This window comes from Manacus vitellinus, unplaced genomic scaffold (assembly GCF_001715985.3).
Source record: "Manacus vitellinus isolate BGI_N305 unplaced genomic scaffold, ASM171598v3 scaffold_6_pilon, whole genome shotgun sequence".
In the NCBI taxonomy this organism is placed as follows: Eukaryota; Metazoa; Chordata; class Aves; order Passeriformes; family Pipridae; genus Manacus; species Manacus vitellinus.
Window position 1 is genome coordinate 9,382,462 of NW_021940750.1, and position 22,753 is coordinate 9,405,214.

General features: G+C 37.2%; 1 protein-coding gene across 5 annotated transcripts in view; it reads right to left on the reverse strand.

Annotated features, from left to right (window-relative positions):
• RAD51B (RAD51 paralog B) overlaps positions 1–22,753 on the reverse strand; it is a 408,859-nt gene that overhangs the window by 373,505 nt on the left and 12,601 nt on the right. For all 5 annotated transcript variants that reach the window (XM_029964330.1, XM_029964328.1, XM_029964329.1 and 2 more), the window contains exon 7: positions 21,250–21,433. In XM_029964330.1, coding sequence (XP_029820190.1) covers positions 21,250–21,433 — 184 coding nt within the window. The remainder of the gene's footprint in view (positions 1–21,249; positions 21,434–22,753) is intronic.

Genomic DNA, 22,753 nt, shown 5'->3' on the forward strand with positions numbered 1-22,753 from the left:
TATTTGTTTTATGTTGATTTAATGTTTTCATTTCTTTTCTTCAAGAAACGATAGTTGGTCTGATGCCTCTGACTTAAATTGCCATTCTCTATCTAAAGCTGGTAGTTTCTTTCCATGAAATAGGTCCTGCACAACAACCATAGACTACACTAACCAAACCTGTTAGAAAAACAAAGAATATTCATCAGTAATACAATCACAGTAGACTTTTAGCATGCTTTAACATCCAAGTTGCAGATACAATGTGAAAAATGAATGTGAAAATTCTCTTGTGCTGTATCACAAAAGCAACATGATGATAAACTGAGACATAGAATATATTAACATAGGAAAGGGCACTTGAGATGCCAAGGCAGAAGTAAAAAAAAAAAAACAAAACCCAATTTTTCATATAAGAACTAAAAGTAGCTGATTCATCCAGCAAGGCAGAGACGTGCAGAAGTAACTGGCAACAGCAAGACAGCTCTTCCAATAGAGTCACATGGAAGGGGAGGGACTGATTCATAGTGAAGGAGAATCTATGAAGATGCCTGAAGCAGATTTCTAAAAGTCACAGTTCTCAACTACATCCTAAAATGAATGTAAAGTTGAAGATGTTTGAGGACAAAGAAAGTAGAGTGAGAGAGGAGAGGGGAGAATGGAGGAAAAGAGAACATGCGAGAGATGGAAACAGTCCCAGTAGAAAGCCGGAAGTAGGAGTGACAGCCAAAACTTCTCCCAACAAAATAAAAAACATAAAGCATAAACAATATTCTGTATCTGTCTATGGCCTGAGAAGGAGACGAATTAAGCAATATATTGTGGCAGGTTGTTGATTCAAATCTTAAAATTTAAATTGAGGGAATAGATCAAAGGAAGACTAATTAAAACAAAAATCAAATATGGGGTGTGCAATTCCTCTCCTTAATTACTCCAACTGTAAACCCCAGGGCTTCACTAAGTACTTCACATTAGCTCACTTCTTCCACAGCTGAGCTGTTCCAAAGGCAGCAGCAAAGGGATGGTTGCCTGGAATTAAAATGAAATGCCTGCGAGTTCCAGTATGGTCTTGGTAAGTGGATGTGGGCTTTCTCCAACTGGCAAAGGAAAAAGGCACCTCCTGCTGGGGAGACTCAATCAAAAAGGAAGAAGCTGGCTTCTTGGAAGGAAAAAAATATGACTAGCTCCTAAAAGGATTTAATTACTCTCTAACCTGAATAGAGCATCCTGAATTAAGGACAGATGCAGCTACAACATAGAGGACTTGTCCTAATCATAAGATGAAGAGACCACGCTAGCAAGCAGCTATAATAATTCACACCCTCAAATAAAATTCCCTACACTCTTCTATTTCAGTCCAGTACACATCCACACAATCAGTCAGAAAGAGCAGTACTGAGAGATGAAACCCACTGGCAAATACTCAAAGCAACACAAACCAAGAGGTAAGCTCCCTGCAAGCCACTCTGTTCAAACTCCATGCCAAGTAACACCCACCTAACATGCAGCATTTTTTTCGAAGTATAGTGACAATCACATAAACATTAGTAAAGCATACATAAATGTCTCTATCTACTTGACAAACATGGTTCAAACAAAATGAAAGATAAAGTTAGAACTCTGTCCTCTAGTAAAGAAACATCCTTTTTTGGCATTCAAACAGTTTTATGAATCCTAAAACCTGGAACAGGCGGAGTGATAAAACAACACAGGAAGACAACATAAATGAAGCTCATTTCTAGGTTCAAGTCCAACACCATCCTTGTTAAAATGAATATTATAAGAGCATCAGAAGAAAGAATGAACTGTGAACTATCATTCTGACAGGATATTATTGGAGAAGTTTGTATTGCTGCTCCAGTTCTGAGGACTGTCAGTCCATTACCTAATGCTAGTATTGAAAATGTTGAGAATACAAATGACTAAACAGTACTGTCTAAGGGTACAGCATCGAACGCAGCATAAGGCAATTGCTTTGGAATACCCTAAATCAAATGTTCACATTTTGATAAGCAAAACTACCAACCTTGGTTATCAAACTTCACTACAGTAAGGAATGTGGTATTCAAATTGTTCTGATAATAAGATGATATTGTTAGACATCCACTTTGTTGGCAGATTTTTATCTTTCACCTGCTATCAGAGGTCGCATCACAAATGTTCTGATGGAGTAAGCAAGACTAGAAGAAAATAAATAAAGAACTTCTATTAGAGAATATGCTGTAGACAACAGATTACAAAACCAAACATCAGCAACACGTTTGAAGGGAATCTGGCACTATATATTTATGATTCAGACTGATCGTGTCCTGCCCAGTTGTCTTTAGAGAACTTCAACAAACTCAAAGACTTGGAGATGGCCTGCTTGTACTGAAAAAGAATTTGTGCATGTTTTCCTTTCTTTTTCTCGGAGTATTTAACTGAAAGCAAATCTCTGAAGCTGCTCTTTCAATAAAATGTGCCAATTGCTACAGGCAGCTAACTCCATAACTGAGTTTGGCTTTCCTTCCTACATCATAAAATTAATGACTCAAGTGTCATCTACTGTGTCTGCACTCAAGTGGAATGGAAGACAGTGCCAAAAACATCATACAGAAATAACTCATCAATTTTATGCCAAATTTGATATCATATCTTGAAGTACTGTCCTCCATGCAGATTAACAAACATACTATACTCGGAAGACTAGACAGTCACCTTTAAAGTATGGAATTCAAGTTAATATAATGATCTAAAGCAGATCTTCATATTTTCAATTAAATTAAAAACAAAACTAACAAACAAAAACCACAAATAATTAGCCTGGTTTTCCTCTCATCTTGATTATGCTCTTAAAACTTTCTGTTTTATTTCACAAGATTAAGGTAATCAGTATGGGGGGGAAAAAATTTACTGCAAACAGCAGAGAACAGCATTTGCCAAGAGTCACCAGATAACTGTCATGAAAATTATACTGCATTTTGCTACACAGGGGCTTGGAACAGGGATTGATAATCCCTGGATTATCAATCTTTTAAGTGTACTGTTTTATTGGGGGAGAATTCCAACATTTCCCTTGAAGGAAAGCTTCTTAGAGAAAAAAAAAACACAAGGAGAATATTACAGGAAAAAATACAGCTTGGAGTTATTCACACAACACACGGCTTTAACTATCTCATACAATATCTGCTATTTCATGACCTACAGAACTTTGAATCAAAATTACTGCTTCAGCAGTCAAAATACTCAAGACAGGTGTCCTTGCAATGCTGCAATAAAGTCTGCTGGTGGATTCCTTTCAGCTTTCTGTTACATCCTTTTCCATCACATTCTATTAAAAGATGGCTCATGGAAACTCATGCTCTTTTTCTCCCCAGGCCTCTCAGCATTCAGAGGAAGATAAGATTTGGGGCTAGAATTACCATCACATGCACTATTAACTGCAGACCATGGGAGTAGTTTCGCTGGGATGTTAGGGGTAGATGGCAGGACATGAGGAGTAGCAAACCCCCTTCTTACACTTGCTTACTCTGCTGTAAATGCAGACATGTGGGAAGCAAACAAAACAAGGCCAGGGCTACAGAGCTGTAACCTCCCTCTGCAAACACAGCTCCCTTCGCTTGTAGCAGATGGAAGAAACAAACATAAAAAGACTTTCCTCTAATGTGGATGTTGCTCTTTCCAGAAGAGCTCCCTCTCCAGCTTCACTGGAACATAAAGAGGAATGATACACAATCCTTTAAAAACAAAACAGCCACTCTATCACTATCACCACAGTGAACCATAAATACCCAAAGAGTTTAGGTGTCCAACAGAATCCAAACTCAGAGTGAATGAGAGGCTGCATTCAAGTGCCATATGTGTTTCAGCATTCCATTGAATATGAACTTTTTTTTAGTTCAAACTTATACGTGGTTATCAAGTAACAGGGAGAATTCATCCAAACTAATAAAATATAAAAGGTTGCCTCCTACTTATTGGTTCCAAAATAAACACCACAATCAGTATGTGTGATTAAACTTTGCTTCCAAACTAAACACTGTGTCATGCACACAATTCAGGGTTTAAAATACCACAAATATTCTGAAGGGGTCACAAGGTACATAAAGACAAACACAAGACGAATTTACAGCAGGAAATTTGGCAGAGAGGTATAAGGGAGATGGAGGGGTGAAGGCTCATTATTCTGGAGGAAAACTGGTACAATCTGGTGCACACCTGGTTCTCCTTCAGCACTGATTACCACTGTAACTGAAAGCGCACACAGCTAGGAGGAGGACCCTGCACACATCTCAAAACCAAATTATTCTGATGTACTCCAATGTCTGCTAAAGCACCACGCTATGAATACTCAAGTGTTCAGTCTGATCTAACAACGGCTATCAGCTGTGTTTTGGATTTCATGCTCATTGCCAGAGGGTTCACAGCTGGGAATTACATATAGGTCATGTGAAAAACTCTATAAGACTTCTGTTCTCGGGTCTTATTCTGCAATAGAGAACAATATTTCAGAACACTTTCCAGCTGCTCCATCTTCAGCTGAATTCACCTTACAAAGATAATCTATGATGTAACTACAAGAGAATTGCCAATGCTATGCCAGGTCCCCTTCACCCACCCCCCACAGCACTAGCCTAAACTATTGCACATGCTTCCATTTTCAAGCTCCTGCATAATTACAACAGACCTGAGCTTGACAGAAAAATTGTTGTCATTAAAGGCATGATTTCACCAGATTCTCTGGCAGCACACATCCTCCCTGACCTGTACCACTTCGGTATTTTAGGGAAAACCTTTTCATGATTCAGCCAACATGGCTCAATTTTGACTTCTAAGCCACTGCCTTTCTTTTCTAGTTCTCAATCTCTGAACATCACAGTCAGCTTGCGACCACAAAGGCTGGAAAAAAACCAGAGAATCACAGCGTTCACTTTATATTCAGGGAGAAAAGGATACACTCACCTCAGTATCTGAATTTCCCATTTCTGCCAAGCAACAGGCCGAAAGGCAACACAACTTTGTAAAGAGAAGTTCCTCTCCCTTTTGGTGATGAAAAGGCACCACCTTGTGGATGCTGCTCTGTAAGAAAGGCTTCACCAACTGGCAGAAAAAAATCCAGTAGAGCCAATATTGTCAGTGGGAGCATCAAAGGTTTGCATAATGAAAAAAAATCACCACTGAATAACAAATATCAGCACATATTTCAGCCAAGAAAGTACTCTGTCTAACCCAAGTGTGTAATTAAGGCTTCCTTGTATTTGATCTCAAAGGCAATATTGAAGTTCTTGAGCCAAACCAACTACGTAAAATCTTAACAAGGGAAGGAATTTAACTTACAACATACAAAAGTAAGCTTCTTCACTATTCTACCTATATTTATTATTTCTCCATCAACCACTGATTAGATACTTATTGTAAGAATCTAAATTAACATAATTGATTTGCTTGTAAAAATACCATTTTTCCATAAGCAATAGCCAAACAGCAATCACAGTCAAAAGCAAATTTAACCAGGCACTATACAAAATACATGGTTGCTACCTTTGTCTCTGAAATAAAACACCCAAAGCCACTACAGGGCAGTATGTTGGACATTAGAGCAGGAATATTGTACTTACTTCAGTCATTGAGCAAACAGTATTTGCCACAGAGAGAATTCTTCATCCACAGGCCTTTTCATTAAAGTTTCTTTTTTCTTTGCATGTCAGACTTGGACCAGGGGAGATACCAGACAACATAGCTAAGAACATAATCCAAACAACTTCTAGTTCAGTGTCTAGCTATTAGAACTTATGTTTCCCTATCAAAAGGCCATAAACATCTTCTGAAAAGCAATTGATGGAACACAAAATTAATGAAAATGGGCTGATGCAATACAAAATAAATAACAGAACACAATTCAGAATATCAATATATTTGCTATTCAGAAAAATGTAAAACAGGAAATGCCCATGATTGCTCTTTTAAAAGGCAGTCAGCTCCTTTTCATATCATCTCCGTATTCTACCAACATTGCCAGAGCATTTATGCAATTTACACAGAATGAGCAACCAAAAAACCCATAAGAATATAAAATCTGCTTCCAGTTCTTGAAAGTATTTCTATGGTTAATATTTTAATGTAAATGCTAATATTTCAATGTCTAAAAATATGAAGAAAAAATGGATTGCAATGACTTCTAGCACAGGGATTTAATTTTATCTTTTAAGTTCCGGAGTCAGTACCTATAGTTTCAGTATAATTAGCAACCCTTGATAAAATTATTTCTTGCAAATCACCTGCCATCCCTATGTTATATTATCTTAGTAGAGGAAACCCACCTGAGAGGAATTAGTACATTTAAGTCTTAACCCATACAGCTGAAAAACACATCTGTTGTCTAATTAATGCTCTAATTGAAGTGAGAGGAACAAATAAACCACAGCAAAACATTCAGTAGCAGCACTAAAAGTCCCCTGCACTTCCTGCTAACTGCTTGTGCATGAGGGCCATAAATGAAAGGAACTGACTACAATGGGACAAGCATTAGCCTTCAAGAAGGTCTCGAAAGACTAGAGAAATACTTGCAAAAATAAAAAAGTGGCAGGGAAGAGATGAATTCAAGAAAGCACAAGCTGCTACAAGCTTAACTAAGTTTAAAGATAAAGATCAGCTAGTAAAATGGCTGTTCTTTACAAAAGGGTGTAGGAACTACAGCACAATACAAGTGAACAAGTCAAAATACAAATATATTGCATCCTTGCATCCAGGTGAAAAAGTTTTTCAGCAAAAAACCTGAAAGATCACTTTTCAGCTGGATCAGTTCCCCACTCCAATTCACTATATAGCTGCACAAATGCTTCTGTAGGAATAAAAAAGGTAACATAAGGTGCATATTTGTGTATGATTATGTATATATATGCATATACAAAAGTCTACAGCATTGTCAAAAAAATTATGAGCTACATTTTGCCTTCAGACTCACTAATATTTTATATGTTGGTTAAGTCTGTTGAATACAGCCTGAATTTTTCAGCCACACATATTTTCATCCCAACTGGCCAGGACACCATGGTTGTGCTTATTTCAGAAAACAAAAAAATCCAAGAAATTCAACCATGACTAAATAGGCACTGTAAATCAATGGCTGATGTAAAAGCATGTGGCTAACAGCTCTTCAGCCTTGAACAGATAAAATAAAGAACATACAAAAGGGGAGTAGAAAAAAAAAGACTAACAAGAAAATCACACAAAGAGGTGTAACTTTAATTTATGCTGCCACTTTCCTCACCATTTCCAAGAAAAACTTGCTCTTGATATTGAAATTAGATTTAATATTGTGACTGGTGTAACAAGATGGTAGATTTCAAGGCGTCTTTAAACGAATTTAGAGGGGATAAGAGAAAGGAACAAACCAAGAAAAGAAACAAACCAATAAAAGACATTTATCTGCAAAACAGGACTCTATTTGAAGATATCTCCCTGAGGCACATACTGAAGCAAAGGAAAAAGAAAACCTTTAGGAGTAAGACAGATGTTCTCACTGGCACATACAATAGATGAAGCACCAAGAATACACACATGGTAATGGACAGCAAAAACCCAGGAAGGTCTCAGTGTCAGTTTTCAACCCCAATTGTTTTAAAATTTGGTGCAGGGAAGGGGAGAAATGTCAGCTTTCTGCTTCCATTTCAGTGCCATCAAAACAAACGATGAACTGCTGTTCTACAAAATTACTTACATGTATTTCTATCTAAGAAAAAAATTCCTTTATCTTTATTCTTCTGCTAGAACTTCCACATGCCTACACTAGGAGAATGGATACCAAAGGAAATTCATTCATGCCAAATGATTAAGCATATCAGTACTGTGTGCTTTACTAGATCACTCACATACAAAGGGATACAAAGGGATACAAGCATTTGGTGTCTTACAGAGTATTACAAGCCTACAATTTAAACACAAATTAAATTTTCAGATTATATGACACAGCAAAACTAGGAAAGCTTAATGTCACTGCTCATCAGTAACTCCACAGAGTCTAAACTAGATGAAGGAATATTTACAGGCAGAAATATTCTCCTTTATTAGACCAACTGACAAGTAGGTTTTCCAAAGCCCCTCTTCGGATTTCTAGTGAAAAGCTCTCCCTTTTCCTGACTGCATTAATTGAGCTAATAAAAAAAACTTTCACATCACTTCCTATCAATCTTTCTTCACTTTACCCTTACCTCATCAGTTACAACTCTGAATTAGGAAACAGATTTACTGAAGCTGAGAAAAAAGATGAAGTAATAGAAATACTCTGAGGTCACAGACTGTGTTAGTACATAAATTATTGAAAAAATTTTTGCATTGATAAAAAAAATCCCTAACACTGTAATTCCATCTATAGTTTCTGACAGAAGCACATGACAATAATTGAGTTTGTGTATTTTTTAGACCTCAGGAATACAACCTATATGACTTTTATCACTGATAGCACAGTAACATGAACCAGGCATCTTTGCCTGGTACCACAGAAATTTTATTTTCCTTGAGTTTTTCTCTTCACATTTAGCAAAATTTATGGACCAAATTTAAATTATATTTTACCTAAAATATGTTGTCAATCTTTCAGCTGAACTGGGGTAAAGTGACTGATCACTGTTAATTACACAGCATTTCTTCAGACACCCTCAGTACCTGAGAAAATCACAGTTACAAAAACCCAAAACTTACATAAATAATAAAGCTAGATTTAATAGAATAAATTTCAGGATCTGCATGACACATAGGCTTCAGGCATGGCTACGGATTCTCATATTTTCTGCTCCAAACTCCAGAAGGCTCTACAAGTGTACTAGGGCCAGGTTCAGATTTTTAAGCAGCATCTACCATTCATGCGGCATCGCTGATCCCAAATAAATCGGTGAAGTTTACAGAGTTCCAGTAGTTTACTGTACTCTGTTAACAGCAAATTAAGTTGTGTAATTGGTATTGCTGTACAAGCTCTCATTTCCTTGCTCTTCACAGACCCCCTCTGTTTAGTATCTCCTTATATGTGGAGAGCTCTATGAAAAAAAGCAGCAGCTAAGTCATTGCACCCACAATTCATATTCACCAGTACGCAAACCTTACCTCTATCATCCAAAGACTCAATGGCAGGGACCAAGAAGAAACAGTACAGCCTTCTGCACAGATTGTTTTTCTTTGAGAGGAGAAATGCATAACTATTATTCCTGAACAATTATTCCTTCAGAAGGAATAATTGCAAAGCCAACTGCAAAATAGCAGCATTTAAAGGCAAATAGAGCACTTAAAGTAAAGATGAGCATTAAAATAATCAAAAAGACATTCTTTCAAACTCCAAACCCCATGGAGGAACACTCAGACAACAGAAAAAACAAGCAAACAAGACATGAAAGCCACTGAAATACAAGCCTAGTAACAGACCAGTTTAGTACTACTTAACATCTGGTAATAGTTGTCTCTTAGCATGAAAACAAGTTTAAGGCTTTGGAAATTAATGGAACAACACAACACAACTTGTTGGGTTGTGTTTCAAAAGCCACCATATTAGACTGGTGAGAGGTCTGACATATTAGTGATCCAGTCAGATGTGAATGACCAGACCAAATGCAGTTAGGACAGTCAGGTATGAACAATGCAATTCACTCCCTATCACTGGGTTTTAAAATAATTCAAGTATTTCATTATATCCTATCAGCAAAAATTACGTTATTCTAGGAGACAAAAAAAATCTTGTAGATATACACAAATACTGCTTTATAATATAAAAATTTCATATTTATGCTAATAGATTTTACCTGGCACCAAAAATGAGAAAAGCAGGTATCTATTGTGATTTACAAATTGTGGTCTTTGGAATTTGACAGCACTGGAATTTTTAAAAAGCATGCAGACACACACAGAGAGGTCCTGGACCACACAAGTACTTCCAGAAACTTTGTCTCTCCAAGTAACTAGTATGAAAACATTTTGTTTTAGCAATAATTTGAACTGTTATTCTCCAGTAACTGGTCAGTATCACACACAAAGTACTTTGGTAGTCTACATACATTCTACTTTCTACATCAATAGCTATTTTTGCTGCAAACAATATGCATCTTCATTCACATTTTAATAGAGTGTCTCAAAACAAAACCTCCGCATATACTACCCATAGACCCATTCTTTTCAAATCAGACCTCTCTAGGGGCTCTGCCTTCAGATCAAATCAGCAACTGTAATTTGCAGAAAATGTTCTTAAAAATAGAACGACAAAATACAGGAGTACGACAGCTACATACAAAACTTCTAATGAGATTAAACAAACCACTATTACTCAAAACTACTGCTACAAACAATGTAGTTCAAACAAAAGAAAGAGCAGGAAAGTACCGAACGCCAAGTAAGTCAAATCAAGATCACAGACTTTCACCTAGACTTGAACTTACAGTCTTGGACAATTCAGTAAGTTCTCTGTAAAATTTCCTCTCACTAGTAGACAAAAACCAGGATCTGTAGATAACTACATTATACAGACTTCTAAAGCAGCAGCTGCAAAAACTTTGGTAACAGTTTAACCATAGCACACTGACAGATGGATATGAAACTATTAATAATGAAAGGAACACAAGCAGGTTATGAACGGTACAAGCTTTTATGGGTTGTTATACATTTCATTCTGAATTTTAGAACAGGAAGAAATACTGTGGTTTGAAAATCTACTATTCAGCATGATTTCTGATCTCAGCTATAATTCATTATGGGTGGGTAACTCAAAATACAGCATATTACGATGCATTTTAAAACCAGAATGTGCAGATTAAAACCAGGACACTGACCTAATGATACACTAGAGCCCTAAGCAATGTAAGGATAGGCTGTATGCAACCAGGCATTTGCTCACCTCTAGTCAAATTACAAAGCATCATAATAATGGTGTGTAAAACAGTCCTTCCTAGTTTAAAAAACGTTCCAAGTACCTAACATACTTTTTCTCTGCTCATTCAGAGTAGTAACCTGGCCATCATTTTTACTCATACTACCCTTTTTACTGAATATGTAGTTTTACATCCAAAATCTTTGCTGCTGCCAGAAACCTCATATTCCTACCCCTTCTTTCTGCCTACCTTAGTGCCTGTTCAGCTGCACAATTGACCAGTACTTTTGTTAATTCTGTTTTGGTTTTCTTTAACTGGTTTACATCCTTGTTCAGGCTCATCAGCAAGCATAAACCACTAGCAAACTTGATAGTGAAATCAAGTAACAGGCAGGTAGAAAAGAAAAAAACATGCATTATTCCCTTTTTGCTGTTTCATCTCTGCCATTGGTTGACCACCTCTTGATTTTGGATTACTCACACTTTCTGTAAGCAGGTTCAATTAACCTACTACCCACATGCCACTTGTGATTTCAAGTGATAATTTATTTTGCTTGCAGCTTGTATCTAGTAGCCTTTCTTTCCTAGGGACAACTTCAGAATGACAATTGAAGTTCAGCGGATTTCCAGGCAGCAGCTTTATCACTTGGCTAGTGGTAGCCCTACTGTGACTCCCTTAAGTCATCTGGAAAAAGAGACATGGCAGTAAGCATTGCTGCCAACCCCAAACAATATCTCTAGCCAGTAACTATCTCCTTTACTATTGTCAATCTGCTCTTCCAAAATACAACAAGCAGGAGCAGGCTTCACAAAATGTTGCAGCAGCCTCTTTTTGCTTCTAGCAGCTCCATTCAGCTTCCATCACAAAAGCTAAAGAATAGAGCATACCTGCTCCAATACACAGTATACTAGTCCTGTGCATATGCTCTGTACCTCCTCAAAAACTTTGTACTCACTGCCCAAGTATGACTGTTTTCATTACAATGCCAGGAGGAGCTGTGACATGGAGCTCTTCCATGCAACCAGAGAAAGTTGGACAAGCCCAACACATGCCAGCTTTAGGAGATGCAAAAATTTAAGACTGATAGAGAAAAACACATCGCCTTATTTATAACTTCCAATTATCCAGTTGTACCTTGCTAGTATTGTTTATAAGCTTTACAGGCAAATAACTTCAGTTTTGTATTTTGAAGACTGCTAACATCTGAAGCCAGTTTCCTTAAACTAGTGTTCTTGATAAGTACCCAGGGCACCAGCATGTGCCTGCGCCCTTAAGAAAGCCTCCCTTTTCCCTAGGGGAGACCTTTACGAAGTTACAAAAAGCATCTAAGCAGTAAGCAATTCTAATTCTCTCAAGAACTAAGGGGTTTTGCAAGAAAAAACAGTGTTTAGTTCATCTATTTAAACTGGTCTTGCTAACCAGCATATCATGAAAAACATAATACCACAGACTGCCAGGAATCCAGTCAACCTCAGATATCGTTGAAGAGAAAAGTACTCTCTGCCTAGGTCAGAAGTACAAGATATAATAAATACAAAAGTAAAGTATGGAAAATACTGGAATCTGAATACAAATAAAGTGATTTTTATGCTGGAGTGGGCAATGCAGCTCATCCAAACTAGATTATTCAAATACTGAGGGGGAAAGAGATACCATCCTACTAAAATTCAGATGTAGTCTCACTAACAAAACCAGCATCTCATTCATTCCTGTCTAATTAAAACTTTGCAGATGACTGCTCAGTCGTATTCAATAAAAACCTCTAAATCTAATTTTGTTTATCTAGTATATTACATCAGAAATACTATATTCTCACACGTGAGACAGCTATGCATTTTAGCAAGAGGAAATGTGACAGTTTTGATGAGGTTACTGAAATCATGTAGACTCTCACTGGAATCCATATTTGGAATGGATCTCCTGGAATCCATATTTGGAATGGATCTCCTGGAATCCATATTTGGAATGGATCTCCCTCAGTTTGATTATACCAAACTTCTGCCAAATGAATAAAAATGCTTGGTGTTAAAATGATGGATTTTCTTCTTTAAAGAGAAAATTAGGGTGAATAAATCAACACCTAGCTGAAACTTCAAAGAAAAATTACATAAAACATACTTGTTCTCAATGGAGAAGATGGAGTCTTCTTGTAGAAAAATCAGAAGGAATTTGCTCAGGATACCATATGTTATAGCTCAGAGATTCCAATTCCAAACAAAACTGAGTAGCGAAACCAGAGCAAAACATATAACTCTTCTAATGCACAAGAGCCTCAAAAGTAGAAGAAAAAGTGCAGTGAAAAGTTTGTTCTGTAAACCTAGATACTCCTGTTTTCAAGGCAGCACAGGATCATCAACCATCTAGCTGCAACGGTTTTTAGTCTGTCTGTTATTATCATCCAACTACAAGTGGAAAGAGACAAAATTCTGCAGACTGCAAAAGGCAAGTTCTGTAGTTAACAGCGGCAAGCAGATTGCTTCCAGATCACATTGCATCAAAAAGCAGCCCCAACAGCATACCTGGTTCCACACAACTGCAATATTCTCACAAAGCAGTCCTGTAAACAACACAAAGAGTGAATTGGTACCATCATCTCTACCACCAGTTTCCAAGAAAGTAAGATTTTACTTTTGATCTCTGGGCACATTTATATTGTAAGAGACATACATTGCTAAATCTTAATTTTGTTTTATCCCCATTCCTTTATGCCTCAGGGGGACTGGTACAACATTATTTAGGAGTAACAACTTCAGAGCAGGTCCTCATTATTCCCAGAAACCTTGGGGCTGAGTAACCGTAAAGCAAACAAACCCTAGGGAATCTGGAAATCAAATCACTCAGCTCGTACAGGTAAGATTTTTCTAACAACTTGTAAACTGGTCAACTATTCCTTGCACTGCTATCCTGTCTAAAGACTAGAATCACTTTCACCTACACATTACACAAATGCAGAAATATTCCTAAAGAACCTACAGTTTAAATAAAATCAAAAGACAGTGAGGTAGCACATGAAAAAATACAGAAAAATTGAATACTCAAAATACAACTACTTTTCTGCAGAGTCACAAATAAATTATTGGCCTAAAGGTTCAGGTAGTTTTTCATACAGTCAAACCCTAAACTCCCAATACAAGGCATAAAAGGACACAAGACACAAGAAACTGTTTATTTATTTTGGAAGAAGTCTTTCAGAAATTCAAGTCAAGGCAGATATTAGGAAAAGTGTCTGCCCTCCTCTATAGCAAGTATTGTGCATAATCATATAACAGATCCAAAACGAATCTGGTACTAAAATCTCACTCCTCCCAAGTCCCTCTCCTATGTTAATCCTGGTCCATTCCTTCTACATAATTTCATATGTGCAATTGTGTAGAATGATAGCTTTTGGCAAAGTCACTTGCACGGTAAAATGGAAAAAGTGGAATACTTTAAAAGAAAAATCAAACTGAATTCAAGTATCATATAACTTAAAACTACCTCCTTTTCTATACTTCGTCACCACATGAAAACAGGAAACATTGCTCTACCATTTCTCATTCCTTTTCCTCAGCAGTATTAAACATTTTATGAGCACAGATGGTCCAAAAGGAACACTGTGTTGGGCCATAAACTGTAGCAACATATATTCTCCAGACACACATAAAATAGAATGCAAATGGCAGCAGTACTGAAGACAGTTAAAATTATGTTTTAAAGTCATTTTAAACTAAAACAAAGTTGTGCCTTCCAAAGATAATTTTTAACAAACAAACAAAACGACAAAACCATCTAACTTTGCCACTCTAATAGCACTTAACAGTTGAATTAACTCCCTTTTATCCAAAGTATTTTTTGCTCAGTACTGTGGAGTGGAAGGATAATTGAAACATAAACAATCTGCCAACAGAAACTGGGTTTATGAAGTTTTAGCAAGGGCAAAGAAAGAATGCTACTCTATAAGTCCCCTTTAACCATTTTGGTTTCCCAAGTAAACAACAACAAAAATTTAAATTCATTCCAAATCACACTTTACAAACAGCAGTGTTCAAATGTATGTGAAATTCTGACACTTATTTTTTAAGCCAGCATTTGTAAGAAAACAAAGGGTAACACTATAATATTTAATTAAAAACCCCAAAGCTATAGACTCAGTTCTGGGCATGAAAGTACTGCTAAGTATAACATGGTAGGAAATCTTAACATCATAGAATGGTTTGGGTTGGAATGGACTTTAAAAAAATCACCTAGTTCCAGCTCGCCTGCCAGGGGCAGGGACACCTTCCATTAGACCAGCTTGCTCATGCAACCTGACCTTGAACACTTACAGAGAGGGGGCATCGCAACTCCTCTGGGTACCTGCTCCAGTGCTTCACCACACTCATTTCAGAGACTATTTGTTATTTAAACTGATGAAGCACACTGAACAAGGTTAGGTTTTATACCAAAATACTGTGTGTTTGAAAGCAAAAATTCTGATACAGCTAGCACAAACAATTTTCTAATGTTGATAAGTTCACCACTTAACGAGGACATGAACACCAAGATGAATTTTGGTGCAGGGGAAGTGAAACATCTTCAAGAGAACAAGTATTGTCTTTTATAGAAGAAAGTTAGTTTTGGAAGTAATCTCTCTGACTTAGGAAACAAATTAACTGCTGTTTTCCATGGCTTAAAACAAAGTTAGGGCTACTCAAAGATTCTTTGTTTCATACAGAGAATATAGTCAGCAAATTCTGCAATATCTGCCTTATTCTAAATATTTATGCTTCTGTGGATAATGTTCACAGTATGATTAGCATAAGACACTTGTATCTTTTCATCCTATTGAGTTGATCAGAGATAACTCAGTTTCTCCAAGAAGCTAGTGAATTATCTTAATAAAATTCTGCAGGCTCTGTGTATTCTAATCAGTCACATATTGGTTTAACTTTCATGCCGCTCCCTAGAGAAATATAAAAACTTCATGGAAAAAAAAGCATAAAAGTTACTCATATGGAAGGGAGAAGCAAAGGAACAAAGCAAGTAGCAGTCCCAGACTGAAAGGAGAATTCCATTACTACATAAACCTCAAGCTTTCACAGCAAGCTGATGGCCAGGAGTTCAGTGTGATTATGTAGAAACAAAAAGATGCTTCTATTAGCAGTTGGGGAGGGTATTCAAGTTCACACACATACAAACACAAGATACACTTCAAAGTTGACTGACAAGACACCATACATAAACATTAGCAGCTTAACAGAAAAGGATCCAGACTTTCCACTGAATCTTACCACTAGAAATGGTTTGAACCACATCTGGCCTAAGTATGGCTAGTAAAATTCTGGTAACTCAATTCCAAAATGTTTTCTTCTGTTAAGGTTAGCTTCTCATTAAAGAAACACATGTTTCAATGTGGCATAATATAGAAGAGATTTCTCTTTTTAGAAAATTTCAAAATGGAACATTTTGTTTGTGTTAAGTTCTCTAAGCTTTGCAAATAAGTTTTTCTTATTCTAGATTTTAAAAACTTGCAAAGATAATTCAATTACTGTTTCTCTAACACTCATATTAAACATACCTTTTAATAGCAAAGTATAAAAATGAATTTTGCATTTCAGCAGCTTACAGTCCAGACAAATTCATCTGAAAGTCGAATGTATCCCAATAATTTTGGAAAAGTCGGTATACAGTGTTGTTACATATGTAAAAAATCAACCATCCATTTTTTCAAACTATCTACATATTTATTACCAATTGAAAGGGAACTGGTATCTAAACAACTTTTCTTCAGAAATCTTTCATTTTGGAATACATTTAGCTTTCCATAAACTAATATTTTCAAATATCAGAACAGCAATAGCAAAGGTGCAAAGAAACCATCTATGTGGAAACAGAATAAAACAGAAACAAGAATGAGGTCATATGGGAGAAAATAACAATTTGAATATTTCCCCTGTGCCAAAAGCAGCACTTCAATCAAGGGACACTTTACTGCAGGAGCTGAGACAATGCAATTAAACACACTTAACCAAAGACAGCAGAAAAGGCGCTGCAGAAGTCAAGTAATTTGTGCATATAAACAGATTTTGAGAAGAGAAGAAAAAACTTACTCAACCTAAAACCAAATATACATTTAGCTAAACGTCTGGCTTTCTAAAGTAAATGGAAAAAATGGGGATAAAGTTTACAGAGCACAATGTGTAAGTGATTGTGAAGCACTGAAACTAAAAAAATATGAGATGTGAGTATGAAAAGAAAATTGACTGTAACAGATTTAATTGCTGTCAGATCAAAAATATCAAGTAAATTTTTAGTTTTTAAATGGAGCATGTGGCATCTAAAGGAGGAAAAATATTATCTGTGGAACTTGTAGGCTTCTTAACTTTTCTAGCATAGAAAATAAAAGCACTGGAGAGTAAAAGAAAGTTAATTTTGTTTGATTAACAATCAAGCTATCCTTCTCAATTTCTAGCAGTTGCTTTTGATCTGACTGGCTAGTTCCAACCAAACCTGGCAGAAAAAAAAGTATGTTTTGGTCACAGCTCTGTGCAGGAAAAGGGAAAACGGGACATTCCTACATGGTGCCCCATGGAGACAGAAGCTTCAGTGACTGTTCAGTCATCACTATGGCTGCTTGGTCGCCTGTCAATAGACCATAAGTGATCCAAACCCTGTGCTGCCTCTTGCTCTGGCATCATTTATAATGCCTAGGATGAAAGAAGGCTTACCACTAAGTTACACGGAAAAAAAAAAAAAAAAATCAAAAAAGGAGACCAGATATTATACTTCACTTTTTGAGAAACAGCTTATGCTTTACTAATATGTATACACAACAACAACAACAAAAAAAAGCTTTGTTTTTCTTTGTACTTTACAAACAAAACAAAACAAAACAAATCCCAAACCCCAAAAACATTAAGTCAGCAAAAAATGAAAATCACACACCACTTTCACCTGGCTTCACTCACTGGCTAAGATGGTACCATTCAATTAATATGTTTAATATTTTTTTCATCTCAAAAGATGGACTAAGGTTTAATTTACTACAACTTATTTAAATTTTACACTGAGGATGGTAATTGCTACTTTCCAATGAGCATCTGCATCTTGTTCCTGGACTCAGTACAAGTGCTTTCTCACTAGTAATGACTCTATTCTCACAGTATTCTCTCAATAAACAGCTCTGTTATTCCATTTTACAAACTGAAAATAGAGGTGCAGAGAGATTACTAAACAATGACCATCAGTTTTGATGCAATTAAGGTCAACTTTTTTCCAAATATTGCAGAGCAGACAGAGCTACTTGGGTTTGAAACAGCTCCCCTTGAGTTGGTAAAAACTATGAGTGCTAGTCACTTTTGCAGGTCAAATTCTATAACCTCACATCATGAAATATGATATCTGTATGACATGAAACATACATAATCATAAACAGATTTTATAACACCAACAGAAGAACAGCACTGAAATCCTTTGAACTCCAGCACAGTAGAGTAGCACAGGGTTTCCCCAAATTTAACTCTACTTGAACCCACTTTCTTTTTAAGAAATGCAGGAGGGGAAATGCCCACGAAAAAATACTCAGTGATAAGCAGCTATTTATGTGTAGTAATGCATTCCAACGATTAATTAGTCCAGTAAGAACACACCCATTATTTGAAGTCTGAACTTGCTTAATTCACCTTCCAGCCACAGAACTGTGGTACACCTGTGTCAGCTGAAGAGAAGCTTTTATCAAATACCTCTTTGCCAAGTAGGTGCACACTGACTAATGAAGAAGCCCTTAACATTTCCTTAGCTAAGCTAAACAAAGTAAGCACCTTATGTCTTCATTACTAAGACCGTTCTCCCCCAGCCATTTTCAAGACTGTTCTCTGGAAGCTGTTTTTCACCATCCTTCCTGGACTGTCAGCACCAGATGTACTGCTCCAGTAACAGTTATAGCTGATACCTCCTAATTGTCAATTCCCTTGCTCAACTACTCAAAATTTTTTACTAGACCTTTAGCTACAGCCAAAAGGATTGACTTCAAGTTCAAATCCAAATCCTATCATTCGTCAACTCCAAACTTGTTGCCCAACTTAGTATTTAGTTGCACTGATTCTGCTAGGAAGTTATGTGTCCCATTTATTAATTATCTAAATCACTTTGCGACCTTACTAATGTTCTTAGTCCCAAATTTATGATTTTCTAGGTAGGTAAAAACATCTGAAATAATTCCAACACAGTTATTTACAATGAGAACCTCTGAGACCGTTGCAATGTATGCAACAGCAGACTGATTTGTAGTATGCACCAACATCTGCAGATGCATAACACTCTGACATTGGATTTTGCACGTTAGTCATACACAGCCTTACTTAGGGATCCACGTTTGCAAGAGCACAAATCTCTAGCCAAGGCCCTCCTAGAATTCTCAACTAATAGGACTTAGATTTTATTTTGTAACATAAAATTTAGCAAATCTTTAAAATACTCCAGAACCAACCAACAAGTAACGTTTATTAAAGATGATGATAAATGAAAACAGAATTGGGTTTTCATTGAAAAAATTGATAAATCTAATCAACAGGTGCTTTAAAAATATACAAGCTTTCCATCTGTGTATTTACATGTCATTATACAGCTCTATAAAGATTTTATTTAAAAGGCAAGACCTTTCAGGAACCAGTTCAAAAAGATGAAGGCTGTGACCACAGCACAAGTTCTCGCCCAAAATTCCAGAACTCCTTACCAAAGTGTTCACAGTCAAAAACAGTAACAGACCAGCACATCAGGTACTGCAGACGTCTTAAAGCAAACATATCAGCTCTAACATAATGGAAGCCTCTAGATGTTAAAGGTTTATTTTCTTCTTACATGGGGAAAATCAGGATCACAGTCTTAGGCTACTCCATACTGTCCAGTTTTAAGACTTTTGTGCATATCAACGCCGTCACTCTGACTAAGCAGGACAGCAGCCTGAACTGTCAGACATTCAAAGCCAGCTCACCTTCACCATTTCAGTGAAGGTGGAGGGAGGGGCAGGGGCTGTCTAAAGGAGAAGACAATACAGAAATAGAGAAAAAATAGTATCTTCTCATAAAATTTCTCCCCTTTTTCAAAGCGCTGCTTAATATTTTCTCAAAACATCAGAGGGCACATACTTACACACAACTTCTTCCTGGCTTTTTAAAGCACTGACTAGGAAGCTATCTTTTGTTCCTGAACCTTAAAGGCACTTACACAGGGTTTAATCTTCATCAAAAGTCTTTAGAAATCACATGGCAGAAGGAAATCTATTCCTCTTAAATTACATCAGCCAGTTCCACACCTCCTATTACTGGTGTCATAGTTTCTGTGACCTCAGGAGTGTCAGAGTGAAAAGGCCCTACTAGTCTTACTCACATTCTTACCTCAGTTTCTCTCTTACACTGGAGTGATGAGTAGGTTACCCATACTAGGAATTACTTTCAAGAGTTGAGTTTCAATGGCATCCTTTGATATGACCCTTCATGCATGAACACACACACAAGAACATTTATACAGTCTAAAGCACTTTTCAATCAGTTCTACCCAGTCCCTGCCCCCTGGGTGTCCATGTCTTCCTTCTTATTTTATGGGCAAATCCACAAACAAGGATTTCCTGAGCTGTTATCCTCCCTTCTGCATAAATTAGCACACATTATCAGCCACAAAAGGAATTTAAGGTGTTCCAGAGTATTAGGCCTTTTGAGATTCTATTAACTTGAGTAAAGGGGACAGACACAAAAAAAGATCTTCAACTAGCCAGGGTATGGACTAGTTAGAGTGACATTGCAATAGAAGGGAACCATCAGGGTTAAACAATATTTAATGGCAACAAAATAAAATATAATATTCAAGAAAAACAAACAAACAAAAAACAAAGCACTGAAGCAGCTGGAGAATCTTGTCCCTTATTTGAATTCCTAAATAAAAAAAAAACAAACAACAAAACCCCACACACAAAAAACCAAGAAGCAAAACAGTTCCTGTTCTTCCATTTCCCAACTATTTTTCAACTGGTACCTGGCAGAGACTGAAATGGTTAATGATTTATGCATTCTAGGATTGCCAGGAGACTTTTGCAGGCTTTTGGAGGACTTTTGCATTATACCTATGATGCATTTTCCCTTAAGGTTATCTTTATGCCATATTGCTATAAGTGCTAGGTATAGATGATAACACCCAAAACGCTAACGTACCTGTTTACCTTTGACACAAAATTGTTCTAAAATAAACCCTACATATATATGTCTTCAAACATGGATTTTCAGTGTCGTTTCACTCTAATCCACCCCAAAGGATTTATTAAGAAGAACCTGGGTAACCCCCCCACTTTTCTGGGGCAGGTTGTAACAGTACCTGCTTGAAGATTTCTGCTAGAGTAATTTTCTGGTTTTCATCTTCCTGTCATTTTCATTCTTTTCCAATTTTATGACTTCATAGTCTAAGGTAAAAACTTAAGCAAGGAGGAAGAACTTACTGGTATTGAGAACTCCTCTGCCAAATACTTCAACACTGATGCTCCTCTAGTCAAAAAGTTACTTCTCTCTGCCAGATTGCCTTGAAGTTTTGTGTCAAACTCCTTTCTGACAACTGAAGCAACGGAGTCAATTATTATGAGTTTTACTTTCTTTGAAATAATTTCTTCTTCCAAAGACATAATCCTAAAAAAAGAAAAAAAGAAAGTCACTGATAGCATTACTTACACAATAGAACCATTTTATAACTCTGAAATTGTTTAAATAAAAGGATTCCTCTAATAAGCTGAATTTTTCCTCTTGAATTTTCTGAAGCTTCTTTTTCCCTCCTCACACACCACCTCCATTAACATCTACATGTATTGAAGAGATTTGGAAAGGAATCTGAGGCTCACTGGTCCACATAACTCAAGGTAGAATCTCTCCAAAAGAGAGGATTTGGAAGAATCTCTAGTTAGCAAGACTATGCTGTGCCACCCTTGAATGGCAGATGGCAAGTAAAGTGGACATGGAAACTGTGCTTTTTAGCTCACAGTAGATGCATCCCATGGTCCACTCCAGATTCCTTAGTGTCTATGTATGCAGAAGGTCAAATACATTTCTGCATACCTCCAAACTTAATTTGTTAATAAGGATGGATGCCATCCAGAGGGACCTGGACAAACTTGAGAAGTGGGCCTGTGAGAACCTAACAAAGTTAAACAAGTCCAAGTGCAAGGAGCTGCACCTGGATCAGGGTGTTCCCAGAGACGAGTACAGACTGGAAGAAAGTGTAATTGAGAGCAGCTCTGCAGAGGACTTGGAGGTCTGCAGACAAAAAGCCGGGCATGAGCCGGCAGTGTGCGCCTGCAGCACAGAAGGCCAACCATATCCTGGGTTGCAGTGAGAGGTGTGGCCAGCAGGTCAAGGAAGGTGGTTCTCCCCCTCTACTCTGCTCTCATGAGACCCCACCTAGAGTACTGCATTCAGTTCTGGGGTCCTCACAAGAAAGACATGGACCAGAGGAAGTCCTCAGGAGAAGGGCTACAGTGATGAGCACATCTCCTACAAAGACATCCTGAGAGAGCTGGGGCTTCTTCAGCCTGGAGAGAAAGTGACTCCAGGGAGACCTCACTGCAGCCTTCCAGTACTTTAAGGGAGCTTATAAATAAGAGGCAGAGTGACTTTTTACATGAGCAGGTAGTGATAGGACAAGGGGAAATGATTTTAAACTAAAAGAAGAGAGATTTAGATTAGTTATTAGGAAGAAATTCTTTACTCAGAGGGTAGTGAGGCACTGGCACAGCTTGCCCAGAAAAGTTGTGGATGGCCCATGCCTGGAAGTGTTCAAGGCCAGGCTGGATGAGACCCTGAGCAACCTGATCTAGTGGGTGGTGTTCCTCACCATTGTAGGGGGTTGGAACTAGATGATCTTTAAGGTACCTTTCAACCCAAGACATTCCATGTTTCTACAATATGCTACTAGCTGTTCTCTGATAAAGCTGCATCAGAAGATAAAAGTATCCT